The sequence below is a fragment of the Abramis brama genome, assembly GCF_963993115.1.
Source record: "Abramis brama genome assembly, chromosome: 11".
Classification (NCBI taxonomy): Eukaryota; Metazoa; Chordata; class Actinopteri; order Cypriniformes; family Leuciscidae; genus Abramis; species Abramis brama.
The window spans coordinates 577,785-605,259 of record NC_139973.1 but is presented as its reverse complement, the minus strand read 5'-3'; the positions used below and the strand labels follow the sequence as shown (position 1 = coordinate 605,259).

Sequence of the window (27,475 nt, the reverse complement as noted above, 5' to 3'; positions counted from 1 at the left end):
GTGACGGTTAATAAACACTTAATGAACTTTCCCTGACAAAAAAAAAAAAAAAAGATTGCGCATGTCAATTCTGCTTGAAACTATTTTCAATTACAACAAACTTTTTTTATTATTATCATTTACATTTTTCTTCCAGAATTTGACTTTTTGACTTATTTTGGAATGATTTGGACCACAGAAAAGTGGAAAATGTTCCAAACACTAGTTTTGAGTGTGTACTTGTGTGACTGGTCAGTGCTGGTGTTCCTCCAGGCGAGTCCGCAGATCGCGCAGCTGCTGCTCCAGGTGTGTGACGTCACTGCGCAGATGCCAGTGTCCCGACTGGGCCTTCATCAGCTGACTGCGCAGACGCTTCAGGACCGCCTCACACCTGCGCTGCTCAATCTGAGCACAGAAACTCAAGTTAAGTCTCATTTATACAACACAGTGTTTCAAAGCAGCTTTACGGAGATATCAGGAAAATAATGCAACGAAACATCACGAGGATCACGTCTGAATTCATCTCGTAATTGATGAGGTTTGCATCATTTTCCTGTTTATGACTCTTAATTTGGTGAGGGCAGTTTGTAAAGAAAGACACTCGCTTGTGCACATATATATTCATACGCGAATATCGATAGACTAAACACGTGATACGCATGTGCGCCGTGTGTCCTCGAGCTCCAGAGTGTGTGTGTTCTCGAGCTCCAGAGTGTGTGTCCTCGAGCTCCAGAGTGTGTTCTCGAGCTCCAGAGTGTGTGTCCTCGAGCTCCAGAGTGTGTGTCCTCGAGCTCCAGAGTGTGTGTGTTCTCGAGCTCCAGAGTGTGTGTCCTCGAGCTCCAGAGTGTGTGTGTCCTCGAGCTCCAGAGTGTGTGTGTCCTCGAGCTCCAGAGTGTGTGTGTTCTCGAGCTCCAGAGTGTGTGTCCTCGAGCTCCAGAGTGTGTGTGTTCTCGAGCTCCAGAGTGTGTGTTCTCGAGCTCCAGAGTGTGTGTCCTCGAGCTCCAGAGTGTGTGTGTCCTCGAGCTCCAGAGTGTGTGTGTTCTCGAGCTCCAGAGTGTGTGTTCTCGAGCTCCAGAGTGTGTGTTCTCGAGCTCCAGAGTGTGTGTCCTCGAGCTCCAGAGTGTGTGTTCTCGAGCTCCAGAGTGTGTGTTCTCGAGCTCCAGAGTGTGTCCTCGAGCTCCAGAGTGTGTTCTCGAGCTCCAGAGTGTGTGTCCTCGAGCTCCAGAGTGTGTGTCCTCGAGCTCCAGAGTGTGTTCTCGAGCTCCAGAGTGTGTTCTCGAGCTCCAGAGTGTGTGTGTTCTCGAGCTCCAGAGTGTGTGTGTCCTCGAGCTCCAGAGTGTGTCCTCGAGCTCCAGAGTGTGTGTGTCCTCGAGCTCCAGAGTGTGTGTCCTCGAGCTCCAGAGTGTGTGTTCTCGAGCTCCAGAGTGTGTGTGTCCTCGAGCTCCAGAGTGTGTGTTCTCGAGCTCCAGAGTGTGTGTGTCCTCGAGCTCCAGAGTGTGTGTTCTCGAGCTCCAGAGTGTGTGTGTTCTCGAGCTCCAGAGTGTGTGTGTTCTCGAGCTCCAGAGTGTGTGTGTTCTCGAGCTCCAGAGTGTGTGTTCTCGAGCTCCAGAGTGTGTGTCCTCGAGCTCCAGAGTGTGTGTTCTCGAGCTCCAGAGTGTGTGTCCTCGAGCTCCAGAGTGTGTGTGTTCTCGAGCTCCAGAGTGTGTGTGTTCTCGAGCTCCAGAGTGTGTGTCCTCGAGCTCCAGAGTGTGTGTCCTCGAGCTCCAGAGTGTGTGTTCTCGAGCTCCAGAGTGTGTGTTCTCGAGCTCCAGAGTGTGTGTCCTCGAGCTCCAGAGTGTGTTCTCGAGCTCCAGAGTGTGTGTCCTCGAGCTCCAGAGTGTGTGTCCTCGAGCTCCAGAGTGTGTGTGTTCTCGAGCTCCAGAGTGTGTGTCCTCGAGCTCCAGAGTGTGTGTTCTCGAGCTCCAGAGTGTGTGTCCTCGAGCTCCAGAGTGTGTGTCCTCGAGCTCCAGAGTGTGTGTGTTCTCGAGCTCCAGAGTGTGTGTCCTCGAGCTCCAGAGTGTGTGTTCTCGAGCTCCAGAGTGTGTGTTCTCGAGCTCCAGAGTGTGTGTGTCCTCGAGCTCCAGAGTGTGTGTTCTCGAGCTCCAGAGTGTGTGTCCTCGAGCTCCAGAGTGTGTGTGTTCTCGAGCTCCAGAGTGTGTGTGTTCTCGAGCTCCAGAGTGTGTGTGTTCTCGAGCTCCAGAGTGTGTGTTCTCGAGCTCCAGAGTGTGTGTGTTCTCGAGCTCCAGAGTGTGTGTGTTCTCGAGCTCCAGAGTGTGTGTCCTCGAGCTCCAGAGTGTGTGTTCTCGAGCTCCAGAGTGTGTGTTCTCGAGCTCCAGAGTGTGTGTTCTCGAGCTCCAGAGTGTGTGTGTTCGAGCTCCAGAGTGTGTGTTCTCGAGCTCAAACACTGTTGTGTGAATGAACGGCCAGAACACATTAAAGTTTCTGTTTCCTGTGAGAGCGGTGTGTGTTAGCGGCCGCTAAGTTAATAACTCATGATGTTTACAACGGAAGTGAATCAATCAAAACTAACTTTATCTGGACTATAACTTTATTCTAGAGCTGCTGTAAAGCCTGATCTCTGTTACTGTAATCTCCTGTTCTCACTGTAAAGCTGCTGAGAGACTCTATAAAAGCTTAGGTTAAAAGCGCTGTATAAGTGAAGGAGACTCGGCTGACGCTGCTATGGATCGGTCTGTACTGTATAAAGCTCGGTTTACCTCGATCTCTCTCCTCAGCTGTGTGTGTGTTCGCTGTTCCTCCTCCAGTTGAGCTTTTCTCTCCTTCAATGTCCGTCTGCCTTCGTGAATATTCGCCTTAAGAAAGTCAATTTCCTTCTGGAAAAATCCAAACAAACAAAGCATGAAGCTTCCATCCACCTATTTTATGCTCATTTTGGGATGTTGCATAAAAACACTGGATGGAAACACCAAGATGAGCTTAAAAACACACACTCAACTGAGGCTGATGATGTTTGTATCTGATAAGAAAACATGCGCATAAACTATGATGGAAACACATTTACTGAATAAATCCCTCAATAAACTCATGTGACTTGTCCTCAGCGGAGGCTGTGATTGGATATCTGGAGTATCCAGCGGACCAATGGCGTCGCAGCGTCTCTAATGTTGGTTTGGTGTTAAAAAATGATGGATAGATGCACTTTAATGATGGACAGATGCACTTTAATGGACTTCAAAACAGAAACGGCTATTCACTGCCATTATAAAGCTTGGAAGAGCCAGGACATTTTTTAATATAACTCTGATTGTATTCGTCTGAAAGAAGTTGAGGGAGAGTAAATCATGGGCTAATTTTCATTTTTGGGTGAACAATCCCTTTAAGCAGTGCGTGTGTGCGTGTGTGTGTGTGTGTGTGTGTGTGTGTGTGAGAGACCTGTGTCTGGCGGACGGCGCTGCCGGCTGGGTTCTGCAGATCCGTCTTCATCTCGTCCAGAACACACACCTCCTGCTGTTTCTGCTGGAGCTCCTGATGGACGAGAGCTCGAGTCTCCTGCGCCGACACCGCGGACCGGAACCCGAGAGTCTCCGCGCGATACGAGCCGAACTCCGTCAGCTGCGAGCGCATCCGCTCCCGCTGCTCCTCGATGGAGTGTGTGAGCCGCAGGTTCTCCAGCAGAACCGCCTCGATGTGTGTGTTCAGACTGATGATGCTGCTGCGGATCCGGTCCGTGTCGCAGTGAATGACGCCGAGCTGCTTCTCCTTCAGACTCAGAGCAGAACACACACACTCGCAGCTCCGGTCCGCTTCCACCAGAGACGCCTGCAGGACACACACACACACACACACACACACACACAGATCATTCGCTTTGAAGGAGTAGGACCAGTGTGTGTGCGTTTAAGTCTTGTTTTATTAAGTGTGCTTGCTGAAAGCAGCACACTTATTGTTCTTCTTAAGTTTTCTTATTATTATTATTATTATTATTATTATTCCCGGGAGATACATTTTGGCCAGCCTAGGCCCTTTGAGACAGAGACACCGTTCCAACTTTAAAACGTACGGTCAGTACCGGTGTAAGTTGCTCGCGAAGATGACATCACGAGTCCATGTTGTTCGTCCGCCATATTGGATTGAACAGAAAGCGAAACTAAATTTTCACAGGTCACAAATTTGGTCCGAACTTCACGAAACTGGACGTACATGATCCTTGGACTAAGCCTCACAAAAGTTACTAGAAGGATTTTTGATTTTCGGAAGCGTTTGTCAAACGAAATCGGCGGCGTAGTCGCCAAACAGGAAGTCGTCCATATCTCAGGAACTCTGTCACGTATCGAAACCAAACTTTGTACATGAACTCTGGACTCCAATGTGAGGATGCACAAGATCTAATTTTTTTATTTTTTTTATTTCAGGCTAATTGACAAACCCATTTACTTATGTCTATGCAAAAGAGTTTCACCTCACACTTTTAATGTTAATGCATTTAGACAGTAGGTGGCACTGTTGTATTACATTTCACAGAGCTGCCAAGTCAGTGAATAGACTGCATTCGTTTTTACTGGGTTTGTCTTAATAAATGAAGGGCCTGAATTTAACGGTTATTGTTGTGAATATTACATATACTATTTTTTTTTTTCTCAGAGTGTTTTTATTGGACATCTTATCAAACATAAGATAGACTTTACAATACATTTTCTTTTTATGTTAACCAACCCACCCAAGAACAATCCCCACCTGTTGCACCAATACACATATTCATTTGAAAAAAAACAAACAACAATCATTAACATGTTTTAAAGAAGAGAGCACAAGTACGTACAGTATATTACTCCTCTGAAATTGAGATTAGAGAGGGATCCACCTTCCTAATTTGGTCCAGAACCGGTTGCCAGATATCAAAAAATGTATAGGCACAGCCTGCTGTAGCATACCTTATTTTTTCCATGGTCAGATTGTATAAAAGATCAATGAGCCACATTTTAAAAGTTGGAGGAGACTTATCTTTCCATTTAAACAGTATCTGCCGTCGAGCTAAAAGAGTGGAAAATGCTATGAGGCTTTTGTTGTTTTGATTTAAGTGAAAATGCTGTGGTACAGTGCCAAATACAGAGATCATGGCATCAGGCTCTATGACTGTCCCCAATGTGTCGGAAATAAATTTAAATATAGACTTCCAAAAATCTTCAAGTTTTTGACAGAACCAAAACATGTGAGACAGAGTGCTTCACATCTATCACACATATACTATTTTTGATGATTATAATTTACCTCAGCGAATGCAGCCAGCTTAGTGATTTTATTTTAGGTAGTTGTAAAATAGTGCAATATAGTTGTAAATATATAATATAATAATAAAAATTAAAATATGAATGTAGTCCTATATATATTTATGTTATATCATAATCTGCGCGACTCCGTCGTTGACTTTCTTTGATGACGTTTGCAGGGCGTTTCAAATGAGCGGTTATTGTCAGTGAAGTCCACTTCAACTGATATAGCGTGCTCAGGGAGTAGGGGAGCAGTGAACACTGCATATGGACCCTGTCGAATGGAACGCACATTAGATGTGTAAAAACAAGTGGAAAGCGCGGGCGCGCCGCTGTCTCCTTTCCACAAGCGCTTGCTGTCCCGTGGCGTCTGTCGTTGCTATGCAACCATGAACTGCGCTCTCCATGATGACAAGGAAGTATCAGCAAAAGATTAATTGATTTCTAGCCCTTGCATTAGCTTTACTACTAGATATATTTATGGAGATGAAAAATAATAAGGCGCCCTGTACAGCTATGATCAGCTGTTCGCCGAGCATTCAATGTTTACGCTGCGAGCTGATCAGTTGGTTCGTTGCTGCCGCGCTCTATCACTCGCACACCATAAAGAGCAAACTGTTTTTTAATGTTTCAATTTCGTGATTAAAATGACATAATTTGGAAGCGGATCATTTCTTCACAAACAGCTCATTATGACTCAATGTTAGAATGCTGCACCTACACTCGATAGTGTGAATAAGATCAGCGCAACGCAGACCACTGCATTGACAGCGTGAAACATGATCTGTCTACGGCCAGGGCTCAGCGGAAGACAGAGAATGCCGGTCCAGCGCTGATTGAGGAATTAAATTCAAAAATAAAAGACAGTTTGACGTCTTTTTTTCTCGCATCTGTGAATTCATTTTTTAATCATTTGCTCTGAGATGAAGCGAATATATTTGTGTGGGAATTTCTCGCACTATAAAAGCTAACCTTGCGGGAATGGTTTAAATTATGCGCAATCCCCACATTCCCGCACCGAAATTCAAGCCCTGAAATGGCAGCGGGATGTGTAACTCTAGCATATGGCACATATGTCATATAAAGCAAGGCCAAACAGCGTTATCCATGTTGTTGCGATTGCATCGCTAGAATAAGCTAATAGTGAAACTGATAGCGTTTTTCATTTAATTACAATATGAGGACTGACGGTAGGCTATAAAAATCAGCGTTTCTGTGTAGGTGATGACAACCATCTTGACAGCAGCAATCAAAGCATCGCTAATTACGGTAGACCTTAATTTGAGATAGTAAATTTGTTCCTAATCAAAGGAAACACTCAACCACAGAACAGCTGGGTGAGTTTTGTATTGGCTTATTGGATACAGTAAATTAAGACTGTCAACTTCTTTTCAATACTATTTCATCACCCAAAACACTCCCACTCTCTGCTGTATATTCATAACCAATTATTTCAAAACCAACAACCAAGCCACATAAACAATGCCATTGGCACTAGTCTACATTGCAGACATGACTCTTAATGCACATAACTGTTCACCTTCATCTTGAAAAAAGTACTATTGTTGAAATTCTCAGATCAAGCAAACTTCAACGCACCCTTATCCACTACCTGCTAACGTTAGTGAACCGCACCCGAGCAAGCACACTTCGCAGTTCCTCCGGAAATGCATTATTTCTAGCTGTATTTTATGTTTGTATGTTGAGTTATCGGTGCACATCATTATTGTGTTAATAATCCTGAATCAGAATATCTTCCTCTGGCGCCGTTTGAACTTTCATTCATTTCCAGGATATGAATTCTTGATATCAACAATTGAATTTCAACTAGTAAAAACTATAATTCTTGATATCTGTAATTGTATTTTCAATAGTGAAACGTCACCATAGGCTGCCATTCAAATTCAATTGTTGATTTCAAGAATAGACATTTCCACTAGTAACAATGTAATAATTGATATCAAAAATTAAGGTTTTTACTAGTGAGAATTGTATTTCTCGATATGTGAAATTGGAATTTCAACTAGTAAAAAAATCAATAAACAAATGTTGAAGGTGTCTGAATAAATTTAGGTTTGACTGTAAATCGTTTCTCATTTCTCACAGGACAGTGTGTGTGAGTGTGAGACAGAGTGAGTGAGTGTGAGTGAATGAGAGTGAGTGAGTGAGTGTGTGTGAGTGAATGAGAGTGAGTGAGTGAGTGAGTGAGTGTGTGTGTGTGTGTGTGTGTGAGTGAGTGAGTGTGAGTGTGTGTGTGTGTGTGTGTGAGTGAGTGAGTGTGTGAGTGAATGAATGAGAGTGAGTGAATGATAGTGAGTGAGTGAATGAGAGTGAGTGAGTGTGTGTGAGTGAGTGTGAACCAGAGTGATTGAGTGAGTGAGTGAGTGAGTGTGAGTGAGTGAGTGAGTGAGTGAGTGTATGTGTGTGAGTGAATGAGAGTGAGTGAGTGAGTGAGTGAGTGAGTGTGTTTGAGTGAATGAGAGTGAGTGAGTGAGTGAGTGAGTGTGTGTTTGTGAGTGAGTGAATGAGAGTGAGTGAGAGTGAGTGAGTGAGTGAGTGTGTGTGAGTGAATGAGAGTGAGTGAGTGAGTGTGAGTGAATGTGAGTGTGTGTGTGAATGTGTGTGTGTGTGTGTGTGTGTGTGTGTGAGTGATTAAGTGTGTGTGTGTGTGTGTGTGTGTGTGTACCTGTAGCGCGTGTAGCTGCTGCTGCGCGTCTCTCAGCTCCTGCGCGCGCGTCGCGCCCTGATGAAGAACCTCCTGTAGCGCGTCATTCAGAGGAAAGTCCTGCTGTCTGAACACAACAAACGGGGCTGTGCTCATTACGAACTCATACTTAATTATCTTAATGTAAAGTGGCCTGAGGAATCAGAAACGAATCAGTCGTCTGAACGGTTGATTTCTGTCAGTAAAGAGTCGAATGCTGTCGACTGAAAGTGGCCTCGACAAAAGCGAGCTAACTTGTTATCAAACAATATTTTTTTACAGTCTATGAAAAATACATACACAATTTCGCAGTTTTCTCTTTGATCAGATGAGAATTTACTACATTTCCCCCAGAAATATAGCGGATAAACTTTACCTGTGATTGTCCATCATGACAGCGGGAAAACGGATGACAGAGGTGCGCATGCGCGTTAATGCCAATAACGTTATTTTAGTGTTGAAAGATCAAGTTTTCGTAATTTTGTTGTTTTTGTCATTTTTATATTTTATTTTATTTTATGTAGTTTTAATGAATAGTTTTAGTTGTTTTAGTGCTTCAAATTAAACCAAACACAAACGTTTACTGACACATATAAACCTCATTGGTTCTATTGGTTCTTGCTCACCCAGCACTTTTGAGTTTCTGTTTTAATAAACCTGGCATTGTACACTATGAATATTGTTGTCTGTGTGATGAATTGATTTTGTTCTTTGGATAAATGTATAAATGTAGATGTTATAATGGAGCTGACAGAGTGTAATGCTTAACTCTGTTATGCTTAACAGTTATTTTCAAATAAACATTCAAGAACATTTTCTTGTGAGGAAGGAATATTTTAATAATGTTATTTTATAACCTAACCTTATAAATAAAGTTTTAGAAAACTGGACATTTCAACATTTTAGATACATTTCAAGTTAATGTTCCCACAACGTTTTTGGAACAAAAAGAGAAGAAAAAAAAGTCAAAATTACTAAGGAAAAAAAGTCAGAATTCTTAGATAAAAAGTCGCGCAGTTACCTTTGATATTTTTTATTCCCTGGCGGAAATAGACTTCCATAATTTAAATAACACTACAAGAGCAAATACAACTCTTAATAAATGTTCTGATGTCCAACAGTGACTTTTAAGAACAAAATATCCTCAGCTTTTTTGGATTCCTATATTACACTCATGTAGACTACACATCCCATGAGCCAACGCGCTGGTGACGTTTCTTGTCAAACAGCACCATGTGATGTTCCTGGGTTTCTCCTCCAGGGGTCGCTGAAATCTCAGTTCATTTCTGTTTTAATAGAAAAGTTTATACGACAGCAAGTCATTTTGTTTAAAACTAACTAATAGGATTTAGCAAACAAAACGGAAATCATCACCTGCAATCTATAAAAAAGTAATTAAAAAAAATTAAATGAATCGTCGAGAAACGGTCATCTCAAACGACTGTGATTAGTCCATCCTGAGCAACGCTGAGAAAAGTAACGGCTATCACAACAGCTAACATTGTGTCTGACCAATCAGAGACAGTGCCGGCTACGAAGCCACGCCCTCTAAACATTTCAGTTTCTTTTTTTCTGTGGCCATACGTGTGCGTGTGCTTGACTGACCTTTACTTTCATAGAGATGACCACTTATCATGACAAAATAAACCTTTAATAGCCAGCTGGAGTGATTTATTAACAGATTCTCCATTAATATGTTTTCGCTGCAGTGGTTAGCTTGCTGCTAGTAAATGCTAAAGCAGCCCTAGACTGAATGACAACACTGGATTAATGCACCGGGATCGCGCTGATGTCGGCGGCTCTGATGCGGATCCTGAGGCGCGTTTCGCCTCGTCTTCAAACTGTGAGAATCTGCAGATCAAACAGCCACAGAACTGAGGATTTCCTGAAGAACGAGGCGGTTCAGAGACGCATTAAACGCGTGATGGACGAGCAGAAGAGTATCACAGCTCGTTTAGAGAGAGGACAGATGACGGAGTCTGACAGGAGAGCTTTAAACCAGACACTAGTGGAAGCGTCGAGGGTCATTAACGCGTTTGAGAAAACTCAACTAGCGCTCAGAGAACTGGCAGAGATACAGACTCTCATTCACAGTGAGTGTTTCCCAGCATCACTTTAACAGACTGTACTAACACTACCAGAGATAACTAACCCCAACTCTACCAGATAATCAACATTAACAGATAATTAACCCTAACTCTACCAGATAATTAACCCTAACTCTATATATACCCTTTAAAGAGTAAAGATTGTTTCAAAGCAGCGTCACACTAATAAAGAAGATAATAAAAGAATCAATGATGCAAACTTGATGATGCAAATATATGAGACAAGTTATATAATTGTAGAAGCCAATTTCTGCCACATAACTAAGAAAAAAAATTGTGCTTTGGTAAATCATGGTGACAAAAATGTGAAGTCATAATTTCGATTTTGTCTATAATTTTGACTTATTTCATATTTTCGACTTTCATCTCATAATTATGACTTTTTTTTATCTCATAATTGATTGTCATATCAACCTTTTACCTAATATTTGAATGTCACATCTACTTTTTTCTCATAATTATGACTTTTTGTCATAATTTCAATTTAGTATGTCATAATTTCCAGTTTTTTAATACTGTCATAATTTTGACATTTTATCTCAATTATGACTTAGTATGTCATAATTCCGAATTTTGACTTTTTGTAATAAATTTGACGTAGTTTGTCGTAGTTTTTACATAATTATGACTTTTATCAATTATGAATTAGTATGTTATAATTTCGATTGTCAATTCCAACCTTTTTTTAATCTCATAATTATAAATTAATATGTTATAATTTCGACTTTATTATCTCACAGTTATGGATTAGTGTCATAATTTTGACTTTTTATCTCATAATTATGATTTACCGAAGCATGTTTTATGTCATGTGGTGTGAAATGGGCTTCCATAAATAATTGAATAACAGTGTCAGGTGAATTGTGACAGGCGCTGATCTGAGAATCTGCTCTCCAGAAGACAGAAGTGTTCTCCATATTCTCATATTCTCAGTGTTCTCCATGTGTTCTCCATGTGTTCTCCATGTGCTCTTCATGTGTTCTCCATGTGTTCTCCATGTGTTCTCCATGAGTTCTTCATGAGTTCTCCATGTGTTCTCCATGAGTTCTTCATGAGTTCTCCATGTGTTCTCCATGTGTTCTCCATGTGTTCTCCATGAGTTCTCCATGTGTTCTTCATGTGTTCTCCATGAGTTCTCCATGTGTTCTCCATGAGTTCTCCATGTGTTCTCCATGTGTTCTCCATGTGCTCTTCATGTGTTCTCCATGTGTTCTCCATATTCTCATATTCTCAGTGTTCTCCATGTGTTCTCCATGTGTTCTCCATGTGCTCTTCATGTGCTCTTCATGAGTTCTCCATGTGTTCTCCATGTGTTCTCCATGAGTTCTTCATGAGTTCTCCATGTGTTCTCCATGAGTTCTTCATGAGTTCTCCATGTGTTCTCCATGTGTTCTCCATGTGTTCTCCATGAGTTCTCCATGTGTTCTTCATGTGTTCTCCATGAGTTCTCCATGTGTTCTCCATGAGTTCTCCATGTGTTCTCCATGTGTTCTCCATGTGCTCTTCATGTGTTCTCCATGTGTTCTCCATGTGTTCTCCATGAGTTCTCCATGTGTTCTCCATGTGTTCTCCATGAGTTCTTCATGAGTTCTCCATGTGTTCTTCATGAGTTCTCCATGAGTTCTTCATGAGTTCTCCATGTGTTCTCCATGTGCTCTTCATGAGTTCTCCATGTGTTCTCCATGTGTTCTCCATGAGTTCTTCATGAGTTCTTCATGAGTTCTCCATGAGTTCTTCATGAGTTCTTCATGAGTTCTTCATGAGTTCTTCATGTGTTCTCCATGAGTTCTTCATGAGTTCTCCATGAGTTCTTCATGAGTTCTCCATGAGTTCTTCATGAGTTCTTCATGAGTTCTTCATGTGTTCTCCATGAGTTCTCCATGTGTTCTTCATGTGTTCTCCATGAGTTCTTCATGAGTTCTCCATGTGTTCTTCATGTGTTCTCCATGAGTTCTCCATGAGTTCTCCATGAGTTCTTCATGAGTTCTCCATGAGTTCTTCATGAGTTCTTCATGAGTTCTTCATGTGTTCTCCATGAGTTCTCCATGTGTTCTTCATGTGTTCTCCATGAGTTCTTCATGAGTTCTTCATGAGTTCTCCATGTGTTCTTCATGTGTTCTCCATGAGTTCTCCATGAGTTCTCCATGTGTTCTTCATGTGTTCTTCATGTGTTCTTCATGTGTTCTTCATGAGTTCTTCATGAGTTCTCCATGAGTTCTTCATGAGTTCTTCATGAGTTCTTCATGAGTTCTTCATGTGTTCTCCATGAGTTCTCCATGAGTTCTCCATGAGTTCTTCATGTGTTCTCCATTTGTTCTCCATGAGTTCTCCATGTGTTCTCCATGTGTTCTCCATGTGTTCTCCATGTGTTCTCCATGAGTTCTCCATGTGTTCTCCATGTGTTCTCCATGAGTTCTTCATGTGTTCTCCATGTGTTCTCCATGAGTTCTCCATGAGTTCTCCATGTGTTCTCCATGAGTTCTCCATGTGTTCTCCATGTGTTCTCCATGTGTTCTCCATGAGTTCTTCATGAGTTCTTCATGTGTTCTCCATTTGTTCTCCATGAGTTCTCCATGTGTTCTTCATGTGTTCTCCATGTGTTCTCCATGTGTTCTCCATGTGTTCTTCATGAGTTCTTCATGAGTTCTCCATGTGTTCTCCATGTGTTCTCCATGAGTTCTCCATGTGTTCTCCATGTGTTCTCCATGAGTTCTCCATGTGTTCTTCATGTGTTCTCCATGTGTTCTCCATGTGTTCTCCATGTGTTCTTCATGTGTTCTCCATGAGTTCTCCATGTGTTCTCCATGTGTTCTCCATGTGTTCTTCATGAGTTCTTCATGAGTTCTCCATGTGTTCTCCATGTGTTCTCCATGTGTTCTTCATGAGTTCTTCATGAGTTCTTCATGAGTTCTCCATGTGTTCTCCATGAGTTCTTCATGTGTTCTCCATGTGTTCTCCATGTGTTCATCATGAGTTCTTCATGTGTTCTCCATTTGTTCTCCATGAGTTCTCCATGTGTTCTCCATGTGTTCTCCATGTGTTCTCCATGTGTTCTTCATGAGTTCTTCATGTGTTCTCCATGTGTTCTCCATGAGTTCTCCATGTGTTCTCCATGAGTTCTTCATGTGTTCTCCATGTGTTCTCCATGTGTTCTTCATGAGTTCTTCATGTGTTCTCCATGTGTTCTCCATGTGTTCTCCATGAGTTCTTCATGTGTTCTCCATGTGTTCTCCATGTGTTCTTCATGTGTTCTCCATGAGTTCTCCATGAGTTCTCCATGTGTTCTCCATGTGTTCTCCATGTGTTCTTCATGAGTTCTTCATGAGTTCTTCATGAGTTCTTCATGTGTTCTCCATGTGTTCTCCATGTGTTCTCCATGAGTTCTTCATGTGTTCTCCATGAGTTCTTCATGTGTTCTCCATGAGTTCTCCATGTGTTCTCCATGAGTTCTTCATGTGTTCATCATGAGTTCTTCATGTGTTCTCCATGTGTTCTCCATGTGTTCTCCATGAGTTCTTCATGTGTTCTCCATGTGTTCTCCATGAGTTCTTCATGTGTTCTCCATGTGTTCCAGACACCAGTGCTGAAGATCAGCAGATGCTCGAGCTCCTGCGAGAGGAACATGAAGAGCTGAGCAGAAGAGTAAAGCAGCTCAACACGAAGGTTTGGACGGTTCCTTCACTCGTCCGTCAGGAACGGTGTCAGGAGAAAGTCAGATGTTGTTTTCCCGTTGCAGCTGATGGAGACGCTGGTTCCCGTCGAGGATCTGGACCACAGGAGTGTTGTGCTCGAGGTCGCATCGGGACGGACCACCGGAGGTTTGATCACGTTCCCGTCATACACCAGAGGTTCGCTGACGTGTGTGTGTGACGTGTGTGTGTGTGTGTGTGTGTAGGAGACATCTGCCAGCAGTTCACGCGAGAGATCTTCGACATGTACCAAGGCTTCGCTTGCTATAAACACTGGGACTTTGAGGTCTGCAATTACACTCCGGCAGATTACGGTACGCCTCACTCGTCCGCCGGCACAGGGGTCCTCACACTCAACTAAACCAGACCATTACAGTAGTTAATATTACAAAATAATTCATAATTATTTATAGTAATAATAAATATATAGTAATAATTACGAAATATTAGTTAATTATGAAATATGAATATAGAGTTATTAATCTATTAAATAAAAATAAATAAAAAGTATTTGTTTTTAATCTATTAAATAGATTAAATTAGATTAAAATAAATAAATACAAATTTATTATTAAATTATTAATAATTAAAATATTATTTCTAATAAATATTATTTCGGAATTAATCTATTAAATAGATTAAATTAGAGTAAAATGTAATTAAAAATGTAAATTAATAAAATAGTTATAAACCTATTATTAATCTAATCGTGACACAGATTATGATCAATAAAATATTATCGGTTACTAATCTATTAAATGGATTAAATTAGATATAAATAAATATACATTTTGTTTAATATAAATAAATTATAAATAATAGGTAGTTATTAATTTATTAAATAGATTAAATTAGATTAAAATAAATAAATATTTTCTTTTTAGCTCTGCTTCATTGTGTCTGTGTCAAGCGTAAATGACGGTGTGTGTGCGTGTGTGCGTGTGCGTGTGTGCGTGTGTGTGTGCATGCGTGTGCGTGTGTGCGTGTGCGTGTGTGTGTGTGTGTGTGTGTGTCAGGAGGGCTTCACCACGCCGCCGTCAGGATCTCGGGGGACTCGGTGTTTCGCTGGCTGAGGTTCGAGGGAGGGACTCATCGAGTGCAGAGGATTCCTGAAGTCGGCCTGTCGTCGCGCATGCAGCGGATCCACACGGGAACCGTGACGGTCATAGTTCTGCCGCAGCCACACGAGGTCCGTTGGGATACACTTTTTAATTAATCATAACTAATATTTATTTTTCTTTCAGGAATAACATTCATATACTTTTGAAACCTAAATATTTTCAAACCACTCAGTCAGTGTGTGTGTGTGTGTTAGTGAATATAACAAAAGGGGAAATGAAACTAGACGGATGTTATTTTTTATTCTATAAAAACTCTTGTATTCTTTTTGCTGGTGGCACTCTCTCTGAAATTGGTCTGAGAATTGTGATTAAAGCATATCAAAGGCACTGTCTGGAGTCTGTCTAATGCTGTGCTGCAGTTTAGTGAACACTAGAGACATTATTCCCAAGTCATAGTGTTCAACATCGGGACCGACATCGTTCGACTCCGCCTGAGACTCTGCGGTGGGGTTCGACTGCGGTCAGAGAACTATAATTCTTAGGCATCTTCTTCGGTCAGAATAGCTACTCTCAGGCGTAGAGCAGCGCGGTCAGGATAATTCTGCAGGTGTCAGGGACACTCTAACACACACTCGATCGCTGTTCAGCTGCGTTGTGCTTGTGTGTGTGAGTTTGTTCTGATGTGTGTGATGTGTAATAACTCTGCAGGTGGACGTTCACATCGCGGCTAAAGACCTGCGTATCGACACGTTCAGGTCTCGCGGCGCCGGCGGACAGAGCGTCAACACCACCGACAGCGCCGTACGCGTGGTTCACCTGCCCACAGGTGCGGGTTATGACACGACTATTGACACGACACAGGGTTATGATGACACAGGGTTATGACACGACACAGGGTTATGATGACACAGGGTTATGACACGACACAGGGTTATGATGACACAGGGTTATGATGACACAGGGTTATGACACGACACAGGGTTATGATGACACAGGGTTATGACACGACACAGGGTTATGATGACACAGGGTTATGACACGACAGGGTTATGATGACACAGGGTTATGACACGACACAGGGTTATGATGACACGGTTATGATGACACAGGGTTATGACACGACACAGGGTTATGACGACACAGGGTTATGACACGACACAGGGTTATGACACGGCACAGGGTTATGACACGACACAGGGTTATGACACGACACAGGGTTATGACACGACACAGGGTTATGATGACACAGGGTTATGACACGACACAGGGTTATGATGACACAGGGTTATGACACGACACAGGGTTATGATGACACGGTTATGACACGACACAGGGTTATGATGACACAGGGTTATGACACGACACAGGGTTATGACGACACAGGGTTATGACACGACACAGGGTTATGACACGGCACAGGGTTATGACACGACACAGGGTTATGATGACACAGGGTTATGACACGGCACAGGGTTATGACACGACACAGGGTTATGACACGACACAAGGTTATGACACGACAGGGTTATGATGACACAGAGTTATGACACGACACAGGGTTATGACACGACACAGGGTTATGACACGACAGGGTTATGATGACACAGGGTTATGATGACACAGGGTTATGACACGACACAAGGTTATGACACGACAGGGTTATGATGACACAGGGTTATGACACGACACAGGGTTATGACACGACACAGGGTTATGACACGACAGGGTTATGATGACACAGGGTTATGATGACACAGGGTTATGACACGACACAAGGTTATGACACGACAGGGTTATGATCACACAGAGTTATGACACGACACAGGGTTATGACACGACACAAGGTTATGACACGACAGGGTTATGATGACACAGGGTTATGACACGACACAAGGTTATGACACGACAGGGTTATGATGACAGGGTTATGACACGACACAGGGTTATGACACGGCACAGGGTTATGACACGACAGGGTTATGATGACACAGGGTTATGACACGACACAGGGTTATGATGACACAGGGTTATGACACGACACAGGGTTATGATGACACAGGGTTATGACACGACACAGGGTTATGATGACACAGGGTTATGACACGACAGGGTTATGATGACACAGGGTTATGACACGACACAGGGTTATGATGACACGGTTATGACACGACACAGGGTTATGACACGACACAGGGTTATGACACGACACAAGGTTATGACACGACAGGGTTATGATGACACAGGGTTATGATGACACAGGGTTATGACACTTAAAGGGATAGTTCACTCAAAAATTAAAATTAGCCCGTGATTTACTCGCTCTCAAGTCATCCTAGGTGTATATGACATTCTTCTTTCAGACGAACACAATCAGAGGTATATTAAAAAAATATTGTATATTATGATGGACAGATGCACTTTTATGGACTTCGAAACTTGAAGCTTGGAAGAGCCAGGACATTTTTTAATATAACTCTGATTGTGTTCGTCTGAAAGAAGAATGTCATATACACCTAGGATGACTTGAGTTTGAGTAAATCATGGGCTAATTTTCATCTTGTGTGAACTATCCCAGTAGTATTACTGATTTGACTGCATCAGATGAGAACAGAACTGAACTGATCCGAATACCGACACTTTTGCCTCTTTACAGCTGAATTTGCATCACTGACTCTATTATTGTCCTGTTTCCCACGGTGAGTCTGGACTCAGTCTATCTTCTGTGTTCAGGAACGGTCGCTGAGTGCCAGCAGTTTCGCTCTCAGCTGAAGAACCGCGACACGGCGCTGCGTGTTCTCCGAGCGCGACTGTACCAGTGCATCATGGGACAGCAGAGAGAGCAAACACACAGCGCTCGCAGACAACAGGCCAGTTCACCAATCCAGCCCAACACAACACATGACATCACTCACTTTGCTTCTCCAGTAAATGTGTCTTGACTGAGGAATGTTTAGATATTTGTGCTGGAGAACGAGACCCTGAGGAACAGCATCATTGTTTGCAGTGCAGGGTTTGACATTAACATTTATAAAGACTTTTAATAACATGTGTTTGTGCGTCTCAGGTGGGCTCTCGATGTCAGTCGGACAGAATACGCACTTACAACTTCAGTCAAGATCGAGTGACGGACCACAGGGTTGGTCATGTGACGCGTGACATCAAGGTAACATGTTTTAAAACTACAGATCATAAACTAAGCATTTAAATATCATCATATTATTGGCAGATATTGATATGCATTTGGTCAGTATCTGCTATACTGGTATAAAGATCTCAGTGATTTACAAGCATCAGAATGTCATATAAATATCAGCATCTGCAGAAAACACAGTATTTTTGCTCAGTTTCACTCTGAATAAAATGAAAGCGTTTTTTCCTCCATATTCTCACTATATCAGACTATATGAGCCATACAAGCCTGATGGATCAAACATGATACTCAACATAATTATATTTCATGTAAAGGTTCAATAACATTTAAAAAGATATGCCAGGCTTATATGTGTGTGTGTTTGCAGGGTTTCTTGCGGGGCGGCGAAGATCTGGAGGATCTGATCCGGATCCTTCAGGAGAAACACGACCTGCTCACACTCGACGACATCAGCTGATCCACACACACTTCCTCACACTCGACGACATCAGCTGATCCACACACACTTCCTCACACTGTCTCTGTTCTGTACATATGTCCTGTCATTAAACTATATTCTATATGTATAACTAGCAGCTTCATGTCTCGCCTCATTAATACAGTCCGTCCAGTAAAAGCTGAAGCTCAAACATCAACATTCAGTGTTAAAAATAAGACTAAGATATGCGAGATCACTGCAGGTCACATGACAATCAGCCTTCAGTCAGACTTTTAATGTTTACATGTTAATGCCTTAGATTGAGCTGGGTGATATTATGGCATATATTTTGTTGAGTATGTATCATTATGTGAGTAAAAGTTGTATCCATACAATTTCATTTTTCATTTTGTGGTGTTCATCATGAAACGGTTTAACAGTGTTGATGATGTGGGTGTGGAGAGCGACTGTCAACTCGATATCGAGGCATTGAGCCTATCAGACGCGCACAGAAACACTCCTGATGACTCGCTATCATCAAAACACACTTATTCAGGGTGAATCATGTAGACACGGGACTGAAATGAAATTGCATTTTTTTTCTAGATCTGCTGTAGAGCAGAAACAAAGTTTGTTGCATTATTTTCCTGTTATCTCTGTAAAGCTGCTTCGAAACAGTCTGTGTTGTAAAAATACAATAACAACTAAAAAACCTAAACTAAAACACAGGAAAGGAACTGGAATTATGTTGTTTTAATGTAAAAAGTTTTAATGTCATTTGAGGTGAATGTCGTGAGCAATGAAAGTCTCGATTCATCTGTAAGACATTAAGTGGTAATTAAACTATGGCTTTAATTTTTCAAAGCCGACAATTACAAATATTCTAAAACACTCACACAACAGCATGGAAGCTCGTTTCTGCCATGGAATAAATGTTCATCTTACAATTGTGAGTTTATATCTTGTGAGAAAAGTTACAATTGCACAATTTTTTATTCCGTGTTTCCGACTAGCTTCCACACACCAGACACATCATCACTGAAACACTCAGAAGCAAAACTGATTCCTGGAAATATTCACAAAAAAAGTATTTTAAGGCAGTAAAACGTCGCCTGCCAACAATTTATAAAATACAAAAACTTCTAAAGCGAAGAAGCTGTGAAGACTCGTCTCAGTCTATAGTGGAGAAGCTCTACTCGTCCTTCCCTCTCTGCCGGAGGATCCTGGATTTGCCGTTCTCGGTTTTCCTCTTCCTGAAAGTGGTTCCGGCGCTGTCTTCGGGCCCCAGAGACGTGATGGTGCGCTCCTTAAACGGGGGCCGGGGCTCCGGGGGGGCGACGGATGGAGCCGGAGCGAAACTTTCCACCTGCGGAAGCTGCAGATCCACCTTCTCACTGTAGACGAGGACACACACACACACACACAGCCCCTAAGTTAATAACTAATGATCTTTGCAACAAACCCTAACACTACAATTTATATTGTTAAAAGCACTATATAAATAAATGAAGGAGACTTGACATCTCTGATGCTTCGGCTGGTTTTGCTGACATTACAAAAAGTAACGTTTATGAAACAGAAGCAGCATCAGATATTTTCTTCTGTATTGTGACGTACATCCGGGTGTAACGGGACTTGGTTGTGTGCATCAGTTGCTGATTGGATGTTGAGATGTGGGCGTGGCATGCTTGTAGGGGCGGAGCTAATTCGCACTAAATGATTGGAGAATCCTGAATACGTCACCAGAAGATCCAGTTACGACAGTCTGATTAAACATTACAAGGTCAAAAAAAAAAAAGTCTTGTGATTTTAGGCCAAACTGTTCAGAAGTTATAAGCAAAAATAGCAAATTTTCATTTCTCCTGACCACTAGGTGGCACTGCGCTGAAACTATGCAGGTTTCCTCAGGTCATGGTTGTCATAACACACACCAAGTTTGGTCAGAATACACATATAGCATCATATCCATTTTGACGTGCTCTTCGTTCACACGTTATTTCGAGAACGATTTGATGAATCGACTTGAATTCTATGTTTTTTTTGTTGGCAAAAAGTTTGAAAAAGTCGTTTTTTTGGAAAATTCAAAATGGCGGAAAAAAATTAATGACAGAAAATGACATCATAGGGTGCGATCAAATCGTCTTGAGCCAAGGAAGCAGAGGAAACGTTTGTTTCTAGCCCTTACGATTCATAAGTTATTAGCATTAACGTGAGTGGAATTTTGGACAGTTGGTAACGCTAACGCTCCTTCACCCCTAACTAAACCCTAACATAACTAAAAATTACACTAAAATGAACATTATAAATTGAAACTAAAAATATAAAAATAAAAGCTAATTCAAAATATTAATAAAACTAAAATAGAAACTTTAATAATTTGGTTTTTAAGTGTAATTCACCTCACGAACACACAGTGTTATTTTGACCAGCATTTGATGATTTTTTTTTACAATAATTTACAAATATCTCATAAGAACACATTAGTCTTACTATGGATCTTCCACCGGCGTGATTCGTTCCCAGGATCCGTATGGATTGATCTTTCTGGATCTCTTCACAGGGATCACGATCTCCTTCACTGCGACAGGAGCGCTCGTTTCTTCCTCTTTCTCCTCAGCGTTCCCTCCGTCATCTGGGGTTTTCCCTCCGTCATCTGGGGTTTTCCCTCCGTCATCTGGGGTTTTCTCTCCTCCGTCGTCTGATGACGTTTGGATTGGCTCGTCTTTTCTTTTCTGTGTGGAGAAAAAACACATTGACGTGTCGTTCAGGGGTGTGTTTCCCGTACAGCGCCGTAACTCGCGGCATCACTACTATAGTACGATCCACCGCTGAGAGAATCCACTGGCGAGGCTCGACTGTTTCCCGTATTGTCGTGAGTTGGTCGTTCAACCGTTGGTTAATGATGTCACTCAGGTGTTGAGTAATAACTACTGTTAATGAATGTGTTTGAGATCGAGTTAACGCGAGATGTTTCGCTATAAATTAGACACGGCATCTGAGGAATATTTCTCTCAGTTATTTTGCTTTATTTCCAGATTCACTCATAGACTCGTTCTCACGCACTAGAGCTCGTTCACACATGCGCACTCTTCAACACGACGCTTTAAATCTCGACAAACTAAAGACGTAAATGACATTTGTATGTATTCTAAATAACAGATATAGATTGCACTGAATGTCCGCTTGCTTATTCTGCTCAAGATCAGGATTTATTGAGTCCACATGAAAACTAGAAACTGCTTCTAACCGCAGGTCGAGATCTGTCACTCAAACACACAACTCTGCGATGCTGCTTGCGAATGTTCGTTAGAACGATGCTTTCGGGAAACACACCCCTGAGTGTTTGTGTGGCAGTGAATGCGGCCGCCAGCGTCTCACCCTGAAGCTGATCTTCACTCCGCTGGTTTCTTTGGTTTGCTCTGGCTCTGGCGTGTCTTTGGGAGGGTCAGACGAGTCTTCTTCTGCAGACGGAGGCTCGGGATGAACGGGAGAAGAGTTCTCAGCCGTTATCATCAGGTCACGAGGAGATTCAACACCAGGAGGAGAAATTTCTTCCGAACTAAAGCCATCTGGTTTTTCCCAGCTGGATTCTGGTCAGGATGAGAAATCAAACAGGTTTTTAGTCGTTTCCGCGTGTCCATGTGAACTGGTTTTATCTGTACAGAGGTGAAGGAGGCCCTTGTGTTTCGATATGTGTGTGAATATGTTTCTTACGGCCGGTCTCAGTGTTGTAGTAGTACATATATCCATCAGGACTCACGGCCTCCATCCACGCAGCGGCTGACGGATCCTGCGCATGTACACGTGGCGTTAGATCAGTCACACACAACCTCACACTCAGACGGATGAGTTTAGTTCACCTGCATGTGTCCCACGACTGATGATGACGAGCTCTCGTCCAGGAACCCGTCCGGTTTCTCCCACTGCGACTCTGGGATCAGGGACACACAGTGAGAACACGGACACGCGTGTGCATGTGAAGCTCATGTGTGGCGTCTCACCTCCTGTGGTGGTGTTGAAATAATACAGCTGGCCGTCGCCTGTGGTTCCTCCCACCCAGACATCGGGCCGGCTACGGCTGCTGCTTCCTGACGGCACGTTTGCGGGACGTTTTTTGGGTTTTTTCTGCGTTTTAGCAGCCGGAGGTTCTGGTGGAGGCAAACTCACGCCTGCACAGAGACACGAGGACATCAGCTTGATCACATAAGCGACTGTAAACATGTTGCAAATCAGTGTTGGGGGAAGTAACACAATACAAGTGACACGCATTATGTTATCAGATTACTTTTTTGATGTGACGAATAAAGTAATGTTTTTTCAAGTAACATGCATTACATAATCAGATTACTTTGATGTAACAAGTAAAGCATTACAAGTAACGTGCATTATGTAATCAGATTACTTTTTATATGAGTTAAGTAACACATTACAAGTAACATGCATTGCTTAATTAGATTACTTTGATGTAACAAGTAAAGCATTACAAGTAACGTGCATTATGTAATCAGATGACTTTTTTATGTAATGAGTAAAGTAACACATTACAAGTGACACGCATTATGTAATCAGATTACTTTTTATATGAGTTAAGTAACACATTACAAGTGACACGCATTATGTTATCAGATTACTTTTTGATGTAACGAGTTAAGTAACAAATTACAAGTAACATGCATTGCTTAATTAGATTACTTTGATGTAACAAGTAATGCATTACAAGTAACGTGCCTTATGTTACCAGATTACTATTCTGATTTAACGAGTTAAGTAACAAGTTACAAGTAACGTGCATCATGTAATCAGATCAAATTTTTGATGTTACGAATAAAGTAATACATTACAACTTGCATTAGATGATCAGATTACTTTGATGTAACTAGTAAAGTAACGCATTACTTTTTTGTAATTTTAGAAATGCACATTACTTTTTAGTTTAATAAATTTGCTTAAACGTTTTTAAAACACTGAATTAAAATTCTAACTCTTCTTCATAACACAGTCACTCATGCATGTGCAGGAACAGACAAAAAGTACATAAGTAGAGAAAAAGGTGAGAAAAAGTAACGCAAAAGTAACATATTACTTTACATGAAAAGTCAACGCAAATAGTTACTTTTTTAGAGAGTAACACAATATTGTAACATTACTTATAAAAGTAACTGTTAACGAGACCTGATGACTGAGCCGTGAGCCTCTTCAGATCCTCCTCGTACGCCTTCAGAGCCGCTTCCTCCATCGCTGCGAACTCCTTCGACATCTTCTGCTCCTGTTTGGCCTTCGCAACGCTTTTCTTCTTAATCTGTCAGGAACATTGACGGGTCACATGAGCGCTGCTGGCCAATCAGAGAGCGTCTCACACACTCTTATCATCACACACATGCAGCTCTGACAGCAGCAGCCAACTTTCTGTTTACCAGCTCATTTCTACAGCGCTCGTTACAGTACACATGATAAACAGTAATAAACAGGAAAATAACAGAATCAATGATGCAAACTTCATCAGATATGAGACAGCTTTTTCAGATTCTACAGGAGACAATAGTGTCATTATTCAGATCAATTCAGCTCAGTGTTTTGTTCTCATCCAATAAAGTGTGAATCCTCATTGTTTTACTCGGATATACGGCACTATAGGGAAGAAAAGACCAGCGCAACTTCACTTTAAACGTAATGTATAACGTAAAAAAAGTAATGTGACAGGATGCTTTACTCAGAATACTGTGCAATATTTACCATACAATGTGAAATGCATTGTGTCACATGATCTCATCATATTCCGTGTGAGTGGAATCCAGTTTTAATCCCAGAAATAAAGTTATTCTGCCTATTAAATCAAATTTTGTGTTAAAACATCTCAACTTTTATCAGGCTGTTTAAAGTCAGCAATGAGATCATCTTTTTTCCCATATTGTGACGTGTATCTGAGAGAAACGCTTATTTATTACATAAGGCACATGAACTATAAACGAATAATGATGTGCATGGATAAATAATTTAGAATAAATATACAAATTTTCCAAAAATAAGAATTGTACATTTTGATTTCATGGTGACTTTAAATATAGTCAAGAAAAAGATGTTAATAATAATCATAGCTAGCTGATATAGGCTAATTCTTTCATAATTTCAGTTTCATTCATAATTATGACTTGTCTCATAATTAATTATTTTTATATATCATGATTTTTTGTCATACTTTCGAAATGTTAATATCATAATTATTATTTTTATGTCATAATTATTATTTAAGTATAATTTCGACTTTCTATATCATATGACTGCCCAAAACAGGTCACACAGGAAATGCGCACACTGAGTACACACTGAGCGCACACTGAGCGCACACTGAGTACACACTGAGCGCACACTGAGCACACACTGAGCGCACACTGAGCACACACTGAGTACACACTGAGTACACAATGAGTACACAATGAGTACAAACTGAGCGCACACTGAGCACACACTGAGCACACACTGAGCACACACTGAGCGCACACTGAGTACACACTGAGTACACAATGAGTACAAACTGAGCGCACACTGAGCGCACACTGAGTACACACTGAGCGCACACTGAGTACACACTGAGCGCACACTGAGTACACACTGAGCGCACACTGAGCGCACACTGAGCGCACACTGAGCGCACACTGAGCGCACACTGAGCGCACACTGAGCGCACACTGAGCGCACACTGAGCACACACTGAGTACATAATAAGTACACACCGAGCGCACACTGAGTACACACCGAGCACACACTGAGTACACAATAAGTACACACCGAGCGCACACTGAGTACACAATGAGTACAAACTGGGCCTGTCCAAATACCTACAGTTGTGGTCTTGGCCACTTGAGAGAACGCATGCATGTGACAGGAAGTAAGTGCGCAAGACCCATGTCTTAAAAATGCCAAGAGCACACCAAACCCACTCTATATCGAGGCTAAGCGTATCCCATCATGCACTAGGATCAGAAAATCACATGCCCTGAAATCGCTAGATGTTGAGGACACATTCCACTGGTAGTAAAATTAAGTTTTGCACATTTCACTGGTGCACAGATGAGTAGGCTACCGGTATGTGTATTTTTCAACTGCTTTTTGTCGCTTTATTAGAAGCACCACCATTTTAAATAGTGTCTTCAGTTACATAGGGACTGCTGAACAGACATTTAGAAGCTTATTTTGAAATGGAAAGTATTGAAAATCAAAATAAAGCTCTGTAAACACTTGTATTTTTTGCAACACTATTAGTTTTGTCCCATCGTATAATCAAACGTTTTACACACTTGCAGTCTTCATGCCTACTTAAACACTTGTGCCAAATACAGGAAATACATCATGCAAGTAGACAAGTGGTCAAGTGCAAACAGCACAAGTGTGGGTAAATGGACAGGCCCAATGAGCGCATACTGAGTTCAGCACGCATATGACGTACAGCATAATCAAAAGGAGAGTCAGTGAGTGCACATAATCTCAGGTGTAATGCAGAACTCTAGTGTTAGTGTGTCTTACCTCTGCGATTTTGGCCGCGACATTCTCTTTGTGATTCTTTCCTCTCTCGTGAAACTCGACGCTCTGCGTGAAAAACACACGGAAACACATTCAGATCATCGAGTGTGGAGGAGAAGGATTAGGGTTATGGTTCGGATTGATTCACTCACGGGCTTGTTATCTGCGATCCAGCACTTGCAGTACTGACAGAACTTCTTCGGTTGGGATTTCCAGTAATCAGCCCTGCATTACAAACACACACACACACACACACACACACACACATATACTTCACTGAATTAGCGCATCGTTTACAGTCCGAGCTCAAGAGGCGCGAGTTCGTGGGATGTCTGATCAAAATCCACGTGATTACTTACATTATGAAGGATGGAAATTTCAAATTTCTTCCCTTAAATGTACATAAATGTTTTACTCATTCTACATGCTCACTGGTGAGTGCTCACTGCTGTCACTTCAAAATGACGTCACTGATCGCGCGACAAACCGTGATGAAGGATTGGAAATGTACAATTAAAACAAGATTGACAAATATTATGCTGAATGATTACTCCATAATCATAAACAACATTAAAACCATAAATGGATGTCTTACTGTGTAAAAACACGCTTGTGAAAGGCTGAGTGAGTATAAGAGAGCGTCAGGCGCACTGATCATCAGCGCCTCCCATATGGTCTAGCGGTTAGGATTCCTGGTTTTCACCCAGGCGGCCCGGGTTCGACTCCCGGTATGGGAAGACAATTTTTTTTTTTTTATAGATTGCCAACATAATTCAAGTTATTCAAGTTAATCAATAATCATTTTTAGTTAGTCATAGTCTTAGAGAGACTAGACGAACTACAGAAACAATCAGAAAATATGTACAAACTCATAAATGCTGTTTCAGTACTGAATCATTTTCACAAATACAATTATATTGAATTCAGAAAATTTCACTATGGAATATTTACTTTATCATAATTTCAATTTAGTATGTCATCATTTAAAATTTTCATCTTTTTAACTTTTAAAGTCATAATTTCGAGTCACTTAATTCAGAATTACATTTTTTGTCAATTACGCCTTTTTAATGTCATACTTAAAACGCTTTTAAGTCATAATTTGGTTTCACTTTATTTTGATGGTCCCTTTAACACATTCTGTTGACTAGACTAGTAGTGTTGCACCTGCATGTCCACTAACTCGCTTGTGAGAGTCAGAGTGTGTAAAGTAAACTCTCATTAGTGTTAACTGTGTTAGTTGAAGTATAGTTGCAAAGTTACTTACAGTCAACAGCACGTTCAAAAGGACCATCAAAATAGTTTTACCAAATTATGACTTAATTTATACTTTTTTCTTTGATTTATTAATTTTTTAATGTCATAATTTTTTCAACTTTGCATTTTGTAATTATGACGTACCGTCATAATTTTAATTTAGACGTTTGTCGTCATAATTTAGACTTTTGTCATAATTATGACTTAATTACGACTTTTTAATGTCATAATAAAAAAGTTAAGTAATAATTTTGACAAAAAGTCAAAATTATGAGTAAAAAACTAAACAAAATTATGACTTAATTGATATTTTTTTGTCAATT

At 41.4% G+C, this 27,475-nt stretch overlaps 3 protein-coding genes across 3 annotated transcripts; 1 reads left to right on the top strand and 2 right to left on the bottom strand.

The window, feature by feature from the left end:
* Window positions 1-87: 87 nt before the first annotated feature.
* On the bottom strand, window positions 88-8,516 carry ccdc122 (coiled-coil domain containing 122). The gene is made up of 5 exons (XM_084129793.1): window positions 8,327-8,516; window positions 7,933-8,038; window positions 3,412-3,798; window positions 2,736-2,852; window positions 88-384 (listed from the first exon to the last, which is right to left on the bottom strand). Exons 1-5 carry the CDS (start codon window positions 8,374-8,376, stop codon window positions 232-234), a joined length of 813 nt encoding a protein of 270 aa, XP_083985919.1. The 5' UTR covers window positions 8,377-8,516; the 3' UTR covers window positions 88-231.
* mtrf1 (mitochondrial translational release factor 1) lies at window positions 8,475-18,534 on the top strand. Its single transcript, XM_084129789.1, has 9 exons — window positions 8,475-10,043; window positions 13,633-13,721; window positions 13,795-13,876; window positions 13,954-14,061; window positions 14,764-14,936; window positions 15,517-15,634; window positions 17,539-17,675; window positions 17,873-17,971; window positions 18,327-18,534. The coding sequence occupies exons 1-9, from the start codon at window positions 9,740-9,742 to the stop codon at window positions 18,414-18,416; spliced, it is 1,200 nt and encodes a 399-aa protein (XP_083985915.1). The 5' UTR covers window positions 8,475-9,739; the 3' UTR covers window positions 18,417-18,534.
* A 581-nt stretch (window positions 18,535-19,115) lies between these two features.
* wbp4 (WW domain binding protein 4) lies at window positions 19,116-26,373 on the bottom strand. Its single transcript, XM_084129787.1, has 10 exons — window positions 26,255-26,373; window positions 26,048-26,120; window positions 25,899-25,961; window positions 23,550-23,676; window positions 22,379-22,546; window positions 22,238-22,308; window positions 22,092-22,167; window positions 21,756-21,967; window positions 20,868-21,109; window positions 19,116-19,771 (listed from the first exon to the last, which is right to left on the bottom strand). Coding segments are annotated over exons 1-10 (1,236 nt in total). The 5' UTR covers window positions 26,257-26,373; the 3' UTR covers window positions 19,116-19,569.
* Between the last annotated feature and the right edge of the window lie 1,102 nt (window positions 26,374-27,475).

What these genes read in the sequence shown, in the direction of transcription:
- ccdc122 (XM_084129793.1), bottom strand. Translation starts at nt 8,376, where the DNA reads ATGCGCACCTCTGTCATCCGTTTTCCCGCTGTCATGATGGACAATCAC. An exon ending in AGCAGCTACACGCGCTACAG is followed by an intron (nt 3,799 to 7,932) that starts GTACACACACAC and finishes TGTGTCCTGCAG; the next exon opens with GCGTCTCTGGTGGAAGCGGA. An exon ending in GCGCCGTCCGCCAGACACAG is followed by an intron (nt 2,853 to 3,411) that starts GTCTCTCACACA and finishes GGATTTTTCCAG; the next exon opens with AAGGAAATTGACTTTCTTAA.
- mtrf1 (XM_084129789.1), top strand. Translation starts at nt 9,740, where the DNA reads ATGTCGGCGGCTCTGATGCGGATCCTGAGGCGCGTTTCGCCTCGTCTT. An exon ending in TTACACTCCGGCAGATTACG is followed by an intron (nt 14,062 to 14,763) that starts GTACGCCTCACT and finishes TGTGTGTGTCAG; the next exon opens with GAGGGCTTCACCACGCCGCC. An exon ending in TTCTGCCGCAGCCACACGAG is followed by an intron (nt 14,937 to 15,516) that starts GTCCGTTGGGAT and finishes ATAACTCTGCAG; the next exon opens with GTGGACGTTCACATCGCGGC.
- wbp4 (XM_084129787.1), bottom strand. An exon ending in GAGTGAAGATCAGCTTCAGG is followed by an intron (nt 21,110 to 21,755) that starts GTGAGACGCTGG and finishes TTCTCCACACAG; the next exon opens with AAAAGAAAAGACGAGCCAAT. An exon ending in ACGCCGGTGGAAGATCCATA is followed by an intron (nt 19,772 to 20,867) that starts GTAAGACTAATG and finishes CCTCGTCTACAG; the next exon opens with TGAGAAGGTGGATCTGCAGC.